At 41.0% G+C, this 12,370-nt stretch overlaps 7 protein-coding genes across 10 annotated transcripts; 3 read left to right on the top strand and 4 right to left on the bottom strand.

Annotated features, from left to right (window-relative positions):
• Positions 1-11: 11 nt before the first annotated feature.
• LOC135133137 (zinc finger protein 43-like) lies at positions 12-2,334 on the top strand. Its single transcript, XM_064061419.1, has 3 exons — positions 12-290; positions 337-1,486; positions 1,538-2,334. The coding sequence occupies exons 1-3, from the start codon at positions 150-152 to the stop codon at positions 1,882-1,884; spliced, it is 1,638 nt and encodes a 545-aa protein (XP_063917489.1). The 5' UTR covers positions 12-149; the 3' UTR covers positions 1,885-2,334.
• On the top strand, positions 2,287-3,991 carry LOC135133138 (zinc finger protein OZF-like). 3 transcript variants are annotated; one of them, XM_064061422.1, is made up of 4 exons: positions 2,287-2,430; positions 2,481-3,540; positions 3,586-3,703; positions 3,912-3,991. In XM_064061422.1, exons 1-4 carry the CDS (start codon positions 2,287-2,289, stop codon positions 3,955-3,957), a joined length of 1,368 nt encoding a protein of 455 aa, XP_063917492.1. In that variant the 3' UTR covers positions 3,958-3,991. The 3 variants fall into 3 exon arrangements, with proteins under 3 accessions (XP_063917492.1, XP_063917491.1, XP_063917490.1); XM_064061421.1 differs by having other exon boundaries at positions 2,481-3,132; positions 3,256-3,540; positions 3,586-3,956; XM_064061420.1 differs by having other exon boundaries at positions 3,586-3,956.
• Positions 3,992-4,047: 56 nt separating this feature from the next.
• On the bottom strand, positions 4,048-5,241 carry LOC135133147 (PI-PLC X domain-containing protein 3-like). The gene is made up of 4 exons (XM_064061432.1): positions 5,151-5,241; positions 4,804-5,105; positions 4,394-4,763; positions 4,048-4,342 (listed from the first exon to the last, which is right to left on the bottom strand). The coding sequence occupies exons 1-4, from the start codon at positions 5,239-5,241 to the stop codon at positions 4,173-4,175; spliced, it is 933 nt and encodes a 310-aa protein (XP_063917502.1). The 3' UTR covers positions 4,048-4,172.
• Positions 5,242-5,387: 146 nt separating this feature from the next.
• On the top strand, positions 5,388-7,217 carry LOC135133139 (zinc finger protein OZF-like). The gene is made up of 3 exons (XM_064061423.1): positions 5,388-5,637; positions 5,687-6,761; positions 6,827-7,217. The coding sequence occupies exons 1-3, from the start codon at positions 5,521-5,523 to the stop codon at positions 7,174-7,176; spliced, it is 1,542 nt and encodes a 513-aa protein (XP_063917493.1). The 5' UTR covers positions 5,388-5,520; the 3' UTR covers positions 7,177-7,217.
• On the bottom strand, positions 7,186-9,618 carry LOC135133135 (uncharacterized protein ZSWIM9-like). The gene is made up of 3 exons (XM_064061416.1): positions 8,977-9,618; positions 8,816-8,926; positions 7,186-8,767 (listed from the first exon to the last, which is right to left on the bottom strand). Exons 1-3 carry the CDS (start codon positions 9,252-9,254, stop codon positions 7,234-7,236), a joined length of 1,923 nt encoding a protein of 640 aa, XP_063917486.1. The 5' UTR covers positions 9,255-9,618; the 3' UTR covers positions 7,186-7,233.
• Positions 9,619-9,703: 85 nt separating this feature from the next.
• Positions 9,704-11,032, bottom strand: LOC135133143 (zinc finger protein 239-like). The gene is made up of 3 exons (XM_064061426.1): positions 10,794-11,032; positions 10,175-10,745; positions 9,704-10,128 (listed from the first exon to the last, which is right to left on the bottom strand). The coding sequence occupies exons 1-3, from the start codon at positions 10,917-10,919 to the stop codon at positions 9,782-9,784; spliced, it is 1,044 nt and encodes a 347-aa protein (XP_063917496.1). The 5' UTR covers positions 10,920-11,032; the 3' UTR covers positions 9,704-9,781.
• A 15-nt stretch (positions 11,033-11,047) lies between these two features.
• On the bottom strand, positions 11,048-12,338 carry LOC135133146 (endonuclease III-like protein 1). Of its 2 annotated transcripts, XM_064061431.1 has the most exons (3): positions 12,239-12,338; positions 11,602-12,171; positions 11,048-11,544 (listed from the first exon to the last, which is right to left on the bottom strand). In XM_064061431.1, exons 2-3 carry the CDS (start codon positions 12,169-12,171, stop codon positions 11,134-11,136), a joined length of 981 nt encoding a protein of 326 aa, XP_063917501.1. In that variant the 5' UTR covers positions 12,239-12,338; the 3' UTR covers positions 11,048-11,133. The 2 variants fall into 2 exon arrangements, with proteins under 2 accessions (XP_063917501.1, XP_063917500.1); XM_064061430.1 differs by lacking the exon at positions 12,239-12,338 and having other exon boundaries at positions 11,602-12,200.
• Positions 12,339-12,370: the final 32 nt, after the last annotated feature.

Genomic DNA, 12,370 nt, shown 5'->3' with positions numbered 1-12,370 from the left:
GCAACCAGTAATACAGCTGCGTTTTTGTGGAAGGGCGATCTGGTTGGCCACTCTTCAATCAAGTGACACATTTAGTGCACAGTGAAGTGAAATTGCTTTTAATTACAAATCTAAGCGATAAAATTGCGACAATATTAAAGAACCAAACCATGGACATTGACACCATCGATTCTAAAATCCGGTACCAACCTAGAGTTTGTAGGTTATGTTTAGCCCTAACAACAACATATTTTTCGTTAGTGGAAGACACCCGAACGGCTGGAATGCTGGAAGCTCTCACGTCGCTAAGAGTACGTATTTCACCCCAACTCACTCACCTACAACCCTCAATTGTAGATTTTACCTTCTGATGACATTTCTACAGTGACGTGCCTCAAGTGCCTCTTAAACCTCAAACTCGCCTTCAGCATCCAACAAAACATGCTTAAAGCGGAACAGCGATTCCGGCAACACTTTTTCTCGGTTCCGATTAAGCAAGAGCGCGATCTCGAAAACGTGGAACCGGAAGAACATAAGTTTGACATGGATGTAACCCACTTGATGAAAGTGGATCAAGACAGCCCGCCGGAAGAGTACATTTGTGATTTCTGCGGGAAAAAGTGGTCTTCGAGGAGCGATTTGAGCAGACACAAAAAGAACGTGCATATGCAAGTGACTTGTCCCATTTGTGCGAAAACTATTAAAAAAGGAAACATTAAGGCGCACATGGATAACAAGCATGCCACGACTGGAGAAATCCACGCTTGCGACATCTGCGGGATCGAAAAATCATCAAAAGTCGCGTTATACAAACACAAACACTGGGTGCACAAACTCAAAAAATGTCACATTTGTAACGAGGAATTTACTTCAATTTTGTTAAAAAAGCACCTGGCGACTCATAGCCCGCCGCGGGAGCCACCAATGAAAGTGGAGTTGCAAGACCCCGAGATCACGCTTCAAAGAGAGCGCCACATTTGCGACCTTTGTGGCGTAGAAAAGTCAACAAAGGCCACTCTAACCAGACACAGACACAGTGTTCACAAACTAAGCAAGTGTAATATATGCGAGAAAGTAGTCAAGTCGGAATCGTTGCGAAAACACCTAAAAACCCACGACACTCTTCCAATTAAAACAATCAAAGTGGAAAACGTGGACTGCGACGACGCTCTCAACATGAATCCGGAAGACGAATTCAGTTGCGAAATCTGCGGCAAAACTAAAACCTCGCTTAAGGCTTTAAATAGACACAAATCTAGTGTCCACGTGGAGGGCGAATGCCCTATTTGTAAGAAAAAAATGGCTCAAGTGAACCTGAAGCCCCACATCGAGCGCCACAGCAAACTCTTCGCCGTGTGTGAGCTCTGTGGCGTTTCTGTGGTTAAGCAGGACTTGCGCAGACACATGTTCAATGTACACACAGTCCGGAAATTGAAGTGCGCCTTCTGTGATAAAATTTTCAGAAAACATTATAGCAGAACTTTGCACGAACGGCGGGAACATTTAAGTAAAATTCCATAGTTGAAAAAAATCAATCATTTAGTGTGTTTTTTTACAGATGAAGGCAACTACACTTGTGACAGGTGTGGGAAGAGGTTTTATAATCCGCGTCGTTTGAGAAAACACATTGAAGGTATACATTTGAAGCTGAGGCCCCACGTCTGCGAGTTTTGCAGTGTGGGTTTCTCGAGTAAGTTCGCTCTGCAGACGCATAAAAGGCAACATACGAATGAGAGACCGTATAAGTGTGATTTCTGTGGGGAGGGGTTCAGGCAGAAGGTGTCGCTAAAGTCGCACTTGAAGTCGCAACATGACGTGGAAGAAGAGTTGAATTTCGTGTGCGACGTTTGCGGAAAGAGCTTTGCGTCGACGATAGCGCTGAAAACGCATCAGAGAATCCATTAATAGAACGAATTACGACGTATATTAAGTATATATAATTATTCTGAATAAGGCTTGATGTTTGTATTATGCAACCAACAATACGCGCAACGTTTAGTATACTGAGCAAGGTTAGGCAACCAGAAAAACGCGTCTTTAAGATTTGAAATTGTCTACAGCCTGTTACCAGTTTTGATAAGAGATTTATACGTAAATATTTATTCAATGTAGAAACTTAAGTACTGAGTATAGGTGTAAGTTTAGTTTCTAAAGAGGAAATTATGCAATCAACGCTACAGGTGAATGTTACTTCGTTGAGTTGGTATTAGAGCTTTTGAGGTTATGTATCGCTCAACAACATTGTTGCATTTGAAGAAGCATTTAATCGTGTAAATAACGCAATCATTTTATTAGACTAAGCCCCAAATGAACCTTAATAAAATGGAGGAAAGTGGTTCGAGTTATACCCCCCGAGTTTGCAGGTTATGTTTAGCCCCAACAGCCACAACTTTTTCCTTAGTTGAAAGTAACGAAATCTCGGGGATGCTGGAAGCTTTAACGTCCCTACGAGTAATCCATGTGGTACCAGATTCGTCACCCATTTCACCCATTAATTACAGATTTTACCGTCAGACGAAATCTCGACTGTGATGTGTCTAAAATGCCACCTCAATCTCAAACTCGCGTTTGCCATTCGGCAGAAAATGGTAACCGCGGAGCAACGATTTCAGCGACGCGTATTACAATCCATAAAAACAGAAACTAATGAAAATAATATCAAACAAACTGAAAAAGTCTTCACTTGTGATATCTGTGGTAAACAGAAACATTCAAAGAAGCAATTAAGAGTGCACAAGTACAGCAACCACGAACAAGTTGAATGTTCCTTATGTAAGAAACAAATCCGAAAAGGGTACATTCGTGAACACATCAAGATGCACGAGCGAAAAACGCAAGGAGACGGACAAATCCCCGTTTTTCAAGAGTTTGCGTGCGATATTTGCGGCACGTGGAAATCCTCAGAGGCTGCTTTACGCAAGCACAAAAATTACTGTCACGTGGAACGGGATTGCCCGGTTTGTTTGAAAAAAATCAAACTTGCTAATTATAATCGCCACTTGTTTCAAGTGCATGGGATCAAAGTGGAGCGACTTGAACCAGAGAGGGCGCTCAAACCACCCACAAAAAAAGAGTACACTTGTTATATCTGTGGTGGGAAAAAGGCGTCTAAAACGAGTTTGTACAATCACACATTTACCGCCCACAGATCTAGTGAGTGTCCCGTATGTAAAATGAAAATCAAGACTGCCAACTTAACGCTTCACATTGAACGCCATAAAATAGACTTGAACGAGACTTCTGACTTGAAATTTAAATGTAACTTTTGTGATAAAGAGCTCTTAAGCAAGCCTGCGTTGACGAGACACGTGCATACTAGTCATTCCCGGAGCGAGTGTCCTATTTGCAAAAAAAACCTGTCGTCGTCGAACTTGAATCACCACATCCGTCGTCACGCTAGAGCCACCACAGTTTGTGAAGTCTGTGGACTCACTGTGAAAACCATAGACATAAAATACCACATGATGTGTCACTCATCAGTCGTCTACAAGTGCGACTTCTGTGACAAAGAATTCAAACGCAAAAATAACAAAGTTTTGCACGAAAGGAGAGAACACAAAGGTACGACCGGTGTTACCCAAATCCACGCTTTATTTATCTTTGTAGGTGAGGCGAATTTCGTGTGCGAGACCTGCGGCAAGAGATTTTATTCAGCCCCGTATTTAAAGCGACACATTTCAGCTATACACTTAAAACTAAAACCGTTTGCTTGCAATAACTGCGATTTGAGTTTTTCAACTAGAAATTCGTTGAGAACGCACAGCAGGCAACACACTGATGAAAGACCCTACAAGTGTGATTATTGTGGTGAAGGGTTCAAACAAAAGGTGTCGCTGAAGTCGCACTTGAGGTCGCAGCACGACGTCCACGAAGAACTCACCTGCGAATGCGACACTTGTGGGAAAAAATTTGCTTCAAAGTGGGCTTTATTGACGCATAGTAGAGTGCATAGTTAGATTGCGGCTAGGCAACCAGTAATACACGCGCTATTCGAATTTAATTTTTCACCAACCAAAACTAAACGTGGAACGAATTAGTCACCAGGTTTAGGTTGTCATCCAGATGACATTTCTGCACAAAAATGCTAATTTTTATTAATAAAAAATATGGTAAAATGGAAGCTTTAACTGTTATCACTAAATATCACCGGATTGCAAGATACACTAGTAGCAATATCTGAACACCTATATAGTTCAGAGCAACTTTTGGTTCAAATTTATCACCGTTTTTGAAAACGCAAAATCCTGGTATTCGACAAAATCGGAAATAACGATGTTCAGACCGCTATCTCCAGGTTTCTGCTGCCGCAGCCACTCGTATTTTTGTGGTTCCAAAGGCAACACGCACTTATTTTTTAAAGAACCTTAAAAATAATCACGTTATTGTCAATTAAACAAAACAAAAAACGACTTACTGAAAATGTGTCTGAACGCGAACCACACAGTCGGAGTTAAGACACACTGGGAGACAAACCCTAAAGCACAATTCCGGTTTTTCAAACCCTGATTTATAAAGTCGATTAAAACGGGTATTTTGAAAGTATCGGGCCACGGAGTTGGAAAGGACATCGCCGGCCACAGCACCTCTTCAACGTTCGAAATATCACCTCTATACACCAATAAAACCTGGTACGAGTGTTCTTTCATGTAGTCTAGAGTGACGTGCTTCATGGAATACGAGTACGGTAACAACTTGTGGCCAAATATTGACTTAAGTTGATTGACAAGTCGTTTATGGTCACTCAACAACAAATTAAAAAAGTGTTGGAAATCTAAAATCACGATCTACCAAAAAATGAGCACAGAGAGTTCAGTGTGAACATACTTCACTGGAATGCTCCTCCACAAAACTATTGATTTGTGTCAGCACCGTATCCACACACTCCGAGTACAAATTATGCACGAAATAATAATTTTGCGAGTGCGGTTTCATAGCGATTCTCAAATCGAAATATCTGATCCCGGCGTTTAATTGTTGTGTGATGTTTGTGGACTGGGTTTTGGACCACTTGATTATGAGAGGGCGTAACAAAGGTTCGAGGAATTTTAACAACTGGATGGGTTTTCTAGCGTCTGGAGATATCTTAGACGTGTGGTTTATAGCATATGTCGTACTATCGTGCGAACCTACAAAAAATCGTCAACACTTTCGTAAATCTGGTAGACATTAACCTGGTATTGCTAGATGTATCACAGGCAGTTTTCTCAACTTGTCGGGAAGGTTTGTCATCCAGAATTCCAAATCTATTGCTAGGTTAACCATTTTGTTTACGTTTCAATAATACTGGTTCGGTTTACACTTACACACCTATTTATCTACGTTATCACGGGTTTTATAAAGTGCGCCGACCCACTACGAACGACAATAGTGACTTTTGGTTTCTTGTTGTGGTGTTCGCTAAATCGGTCGGGATTGCCAACATAACGACAAGAAACACACCCCCGATCAAGTTTTTTCAACCCTCATTTTAAACATTTCCTTCGTTTGGACACACGATTTTTACAATTTCCGACTTTCCACACACGCCGCCTCCTGTACGACATGGCAGAAACCAGCGCCCCCCAAATTTGTAGGTTATGTTTAGCATTCACAAGAACCACTTTCTCTCTAGTTCAATATAACGAAGCAACGATGTTGGAAGCTGTAACTTCTTTAAAGGTAGTAAGAGTTTATCATGTTTGCAGAAAAACACGCCAATCATTTGTAGATTTTACCAAATGATGACATTTCGACTGTGATGTGTCTAAAGTGTCACTTAAACCTCAAACTCGCCTTCACAATCCGGCAAAAAATGCTCAAGGCGGAGGAACGCTTTCGTGAACACAAGTGTTCAATTCCGGTGAAAGAAGAATGCGCTGACAATGAATTAATAAAGGAAGAAAATGTTGAAAGTAGTTACACTTGTGACATTTGTGGCAAACGGAAAAACTCAAAGGCTAATTTAAACAAGCACATAAAACATCATCAAAGTTCAAATTTGGGGATAGAACTAGAAGAAAAAGAAAATTATGATTACTGTGAAACTGAAGAAAATGAGAGAGAACTTGAAATAGATGTAAAAGAACATATTCTACAAACTCCAGAGGTAGAATTAAAGCATAAACCGGCTTCAGGTGGTGACTACACTTGCGGCATCTGCGGTATAAAGAAACACTCAAGTAGTAGTTTAAGAAGCCACAAATACAACGTACATTTGAAACGGGAATGCCCCATATGTACGAAAAAAGTGTGCCGGCAATCTTTCAAGCGTCACGTCAAACTCCACACTGTCAAAAAACCAGTACAAGACACAGAATTCACTTGTGACATGTGTGGAAAAGTGAAGCCATCCAAAGCTTTGCTCACTGACCACAGAAATCGGGCCCACCAGGTCGTGGAATGCCCCATTTGTAACAAAAAAGTCAAGAAATCTGGTTTAAAGTGTCACATGGGTCGCCACGACACCTCCAAAGAGGGCGAACACACCGAATACGTTTGTGATATCTGCGGAAAAAATAAATTTTCCAAAGGAAATTTACGTCAGCACAAATATAACGTCCACGTGGAACTGGAATGCCCAATTTGTCGGATAAAAGTGACCCAAACTAACTACAAACGTCACGTCGAACGTCACACTGACCCCCACGTTGTGTGTGAACTGTGTGGGGTCTCTTTCAAACAGCAAGATTTACGCAAACACATGGCCAACAACCACAGAGACCGCCGGAGTCACAAGTGCGATTTATGCGACAAAGTTTTCAAAACTAAGTACAATAAGTTCTTACACGAGAAAAAACATTCAGGTACAGTTGCACAAACCTAACACTATTGAAGTTACTAAGTCATAAAATCAAGTTGTACTTTATAGGTGAGGCAGATTTCGTCTGCGACGTTTGTGGAAAAAAATTCTATCAAGCGTTTTATTTGAAAAAACACGTCGAAAGTACGCATAATAAACTCAGACCTTATATCTGCGACTTCTGTAACGTCGGTTTTTCAAGCAGCCATGCGCTGAAAACCCACCGGAGGACCCACACAAATGAGAGACCGTACAATTGTGAGTTCTGTGATGAGGGATTCAAGCAAAAAGTGTCGCTGCGGTCGCACTTGAAGTCGCAACACAACATCACTGAAGAACTTAAGTGTGAATGTACAGTGTGTGGGAAAAAGTTTGCGTCAGAAACCGCCCTACTCATACATAGCAGGGTTCACAAATAAATGCAAGTATATTTTTCTAAATAAAGTGAATTTTACTGATCTGTCAACGTAATAAAACTAAAAAGACTCACTTTCCATACTTTCTAACCTGACGTAATCGTGGTCAAAAAGCGCCTCCTTCTCCCCTTTCTTCAATTTTTGCACCTTGACCTCGTAGCCACTCTCCCACAACTCCCGCAGCTTCTCCAACACCTCCACTCTCTTACTACACACATCTTCACCGACTTCGCTGCACAGGCCTGCCAACGACAAACACGCATAGTGCGCCTTGGCGAACTTGCCTTCAGTTGGTACCCCTTCCGCATCTCCACGTCTACCAACCTCCTCGAACAAATCCCTAGCGTAATTTTTGGTCCACCGTTCCGAAAATAAATACTCATCAAACAAATCCACCCCTTGTGATTTTCTGTACGCCAGTAAATGAACACACGGTAGTTTCATTATCGTAAAAAAGTCACAATTGCAACTGATCTCAGACACCACGAACGTGTTACCGTCGCTTTCGCAAATCACGTCCGAACCGTCGTTCGGACTGTCGAAACTTACTTCGTCCATTTCCGATAAAAATTGTTTGATTTTTTGGACGGCGTACGGTGTGAGGTGTTTCGAGTATTCAGTTACATCTTCGGGGTGCTTCTTCGTGACCATTCGGTTAAGTTCGGATTGGAGTTCGTTCCGTCGGAAGTACACCACGAGGAAAAAGTTATTGATGAAGCGACTGAAAGTCTTGCAATTGGCGACTGGGGATTTTAATTTTAGGTTGGAACTGTCGAGTTTGGTGTTGATGCAGGTGCGAAGGGAGGGATTAAAACCTTTAACCCACTCGTTTCGCAAGTCGTGCCAGTTATTAATGAAATAGTCCATTAGGGAATATGGTACGTTGTCTTCCATGTCTTCTAAAATCGTGTGGTATTCTTCCTCCGATTTTGATTCTATTAACTGACTGAAGAAATGTAGCGCACTTTCGGATTCTGATGGTATTACGTTCAAGACTTTTGACGGTTGGGTGTCTTTTTTGAATGTTTCGAGGGCGTGATAAGGGCAGATTAGTTTCGTAGCGGTGGGGAAGTACCGAGGGACTATGTCATACTCACTGGTGGGTTTATCAGTGACTACGATGACGGTTTTGTCACACTTGGGGTTGTTGTCTTTGAACTTTTGCACGACCCATTCAACCGATTCTTTTTCTTTTGTCGTTAAAACACCGACAGCGACAATGTCGCTACCACCTAGTGAGTTTTCCACGCACAGAATGTACACACAACAAGCGATATTCTGCAAAAGATAAGTCCCATCTATGAAAAGTATTTCTGGAAACATGTCAAAACATTTCCTCATGTGGTAGTCCTGGAAGAAGAAACCAATCACTTTGCCGCTCCCGTCGTCCTGGAGCGTCACACTACACCTATACTTTTCCCTCAAAACATTTGACACTTTTCTCAGATTATTAGACCTCGCCAAAGAATTAACTTTAACAAGATTATTCAAAATGTTTTGTTTGTCTTCAAGCTTCATTATCTTCTCGTAAATTTTCGGCTCTGCGGTTTTCAGCTTTTCCATCTTCCGTCGCGTTTTCTGGCGAAAAACCTCCCTACAATCACGGGTCACATTCAACCTACTAAACCAAAAATTGACTCACTCTGAAGGGATTTCATGATTGTGCTCATCGACGATTTTCTTCACAATTAAGCGATTCTTGTCTTCGTTCAAACCTACCAAGATTTCGGCTTTACAGTCTTGCTTCCACGTCCTAGAGACAACACACTAGAGTACAATCAACAACAAAAGAAAATTCTATACCCTCTACTTTTCCTCCGTCGAGCTGCGAATACGTTCTTTGGACGAAAAGTCTGACCCCCATGCACACACGAAAATCTTATACTGCAATACTCCAACTGGGGGTAATTTTTAACAACTTCGAAAATTTTCGGGGGGGCTCTGTGCAGCCGTTTTGTGTCGCGTCTCCAATAGAGGACACGACGGGCGTTCCCGTAACTGGTGACAGCTTCTTGGAGCTCTTGGTACGACGAAAAAGTGTCGTTGATGTTTAAATCACAAGTAGGTTTGATTTGATCCATTTTGTCACAACACACTATATAAATTTTTAAATTTCGCGCCACATTTTTAGGTTACACACACAAAATTGATTTTTTTTAATTGTTTTAATAATTACAGCGGGAATTATTATGTATGATCATGTTTTCGATCCAATAATGCGAAAATCACATTTTGTTGTAACCGGGACTTTAAGCCAACGTTTTAATACCGTTCGGACTGGAATTTAGACACAAAGTTTCAACCGTCGCGATTTTAATTGTTGCGCGATTTTGTACGCCTGAAATGAATAAATAAAGTGCAGAGGAGCGCAACAACGCACAAATAAATAAGCAACTGCATGAAAATTTGGAAAACTTTATAACATTTTTGAAGGTTATGTGTCACTAATGTCACTTATGCCAATCAGTTTTTAGGCATGCGTACTGCGTTTAGTGCATCATTCGAATTTAAACAAATTACGATTCCTTTGTAGTTTTTTTTATAAATAAATATAAACAACCTGAATACGTCTATCCTTTAAACTAATCTTAAATAATGTAAAATCACTTCAATGTATCCTCTGATGCGAATACAAAGCCACTTTGGACGCAAACCCTTTCCCACAAACCGAACACTTGCAAGTCTCTTCCTCCACGATATTGTGTTTTGACTTTAAGTGCGACTTCAGAGACACTTTCTGTCGGTACCCTTCACCGCAGACCTCGCACCGATACGGAGTCTCGTTGGTGTGCTGCCTCTTGTGTGTCTTCATAGCGAACAGACTCGAGAAAGCACTGTTACAAAACTCGCAAACATAAGGCCTCAGTTTCAAGTGGGTCATTTTCACGTGGGTGTTCAGATGTCGATTAGAGTAGAATTTTTTACCACAAGTGTCACAAACATAGTTGGCCTCACCTACAAAAAACAATTATTTTAGAGTAAAATAAACGAAAATCAGCACCTAAATGTTCTTTTCGTTGATGCGCATCTCTGTTGCTCCGTTTTTTAAAAACTTTATCACAGTAGTCACACTTGTGCCTTGAGGCGTTATGCGAATAAAACATGTGTTGTCTCAAGTTCCCTTTCGTTTTTAGAGTGACGCCACACAATTCGCAAATTTGGGGTCCTTCGGTGTGCGATTTAACGTGGTTGCGTAGATTGGGGGCTGTGAGTTCTTTGCCGCAGATCGGACACTTGCGTTTAACGTGGTTGTATTTGTGTCTACTTAACAGAGTCCGCGTGGGAAAAGTCCTTGCACAAATCTCACACCCAAAATCTATCGTTTCCAAGTTTTTTTCTTTCTTTGGGGTTCGTTTTGTCGGTTCTTGTTTTATGAGAACTTCATTTGAGATAGTTTCATTAAACACAACTAAGTCCTCTTCAACCGGTACAGGAGACAATTCCTTTTTTACTAAACGTTCACGAAAACGGTGTTCCGCTTTTAACATGTTTTGTTGAATGTTGTAAGCGAGGGTCAGGTTCAAACGACACTTGAGACACATGACAGTCGAGATTTCATCAGAGGACTGAATCTGCAATGATTGTTGTTATACAAGACTAGAGTTAGGACGCAGCTTTACTTTCATGGAAGTTAGAGTTTCCAGCATGCTTGACGCTCCGTCGTTTCTAATTAAACTGAAAGAGGTCTTAGTGCGAGCTAAACATAACCTGCAAATTTCAGTTTTTAATATTTCGTTAAGATTCATTCTGGGTGGTTTAACGGGTTTGTTCTAACACCTACTCCAATAAAAGGGTTTATTTATGTGTAAAAAGAATCTAAAACGAGAGATTTATTTGTAACATAACCTCAACTGTCATTTTCGACAATGACAGATTAGTTTTTTTGACACAATAATAGATAATATAAACAAACAATAAAGATATAAGTAAATATAAACAGTGTTTCCTTAATAGTAACGATTACTTTTTGATTTTCAAGTCCTTATTGATAAAATCAACTCCATAGGGGCACAGCTCATGGTTTAAACAAGTGGCACACTGGGGCTTCACCGGTTGACAAATCTGCTGCCCGAATCCCACCAATAACAGCCCAATTTCGTCCCACAGCTCCTTGGGTAACCACTCTTGCAGGCTTTTCCTCGTTTCGTCTGGAGTTTTTGAATTTACCCATCCTAATCTGTTACAAATACGGTGCACATGAGTATCTACACCAATTCCAGTAGTCTCGTTCCAGGCCGTCTTCATACACAAATGCGCCATTTTGGGGCCCACCCCTGGAAGCTTACACAAATCTTCAACTGTTTTGGGAATGTCACCACTGAAATTGTTCTTCAGGATCTGAGTAGTTTTCTTAATGTACTTCACTTTTGTCTACAATACAGTACAATTTGTCCCATTATAACTTATCAACAAGTAGTCAAAAGGTACCTTCCAGAAACCCACTGGGTAGATAAGCTCCCCCAATTTTTCATCAGACGTGGCTAAAATATTGTCAATGGTGCATCCGTGTTTCTGTAGTTTTAACATAGCGTTGTAGGTCACTTGATCTTTAGTTTGGCTGCTTAACATAAGCGACAAGAGAGCTTGATACCGAAACACTTCAGGGCTGGCACTCTCTTCTTGACATTTATTGCACCCCATCGAATCCACAGGAGCGTCGAAGTTCTTACGCATCTCTCTAACGTTCGCCAGAATTTGCTCCCAATCGCTGGGTGCCCAATTTTTCTTTGGTTTCTCATCGGCTTCGATTTTGACGTGTTCGCGCTTAATGTGCTTATGATCGGAGCTCGTGGAAGGCTCTGAATGGGTTTCTTCTTTGTTTTTGCTCAACAGCTTCCGTTTTGGGGCCAATTTAAACCTGGACAGGTCCGGCTTAGTGTCAGGTTCCATGAGTTTGACAGTTGTTGTGGACCGACTAAACGACTTCTTCAAATCGAGTTTCTCCTTATTTACGGTCCGAACGGCGGCTAAAATTCTTTGAACTAGATAAAATCGCATCTAAAAGAGATGACACAAAGTTAGGTTAGGTTTTTAAACGCTCAGCGTTACATGGGTACCAACTTACTCTCAAATTTCTGTTATAAAATATTAAAGTCTGATTAAAGTAAAGCAAATTGTAGTTCTATTGGGGTTGTTATTGAGTTTCGTTGTACTAAAGCAACAAAGCATGAATAAATACGTTCAAATATATATTTTT

This window comes from Zophobas morio, unplaced genomic scaffold (genome assembly GCF_036711695.1).
Source record: "Zophobas morio isolate AGI-343-1 ecotype UQ-CSIRO unplaced genomic scaffold, CSIRO_AGI_Zmor_V1 ptg000021l, whole genome shotgun sequence".
Taxonomy (NCBI): domain Eukaryota; kingdom Metazoa; phylum Arthropoda; class Insecta; order Coleoptera; family Tenebrionidae; genus Zophobas; species Zophobas morio.
Note: the sequence above shows the minus strand (reverse complement) of the source record. Positions and strands in the feature narration are given on the sequence as shown.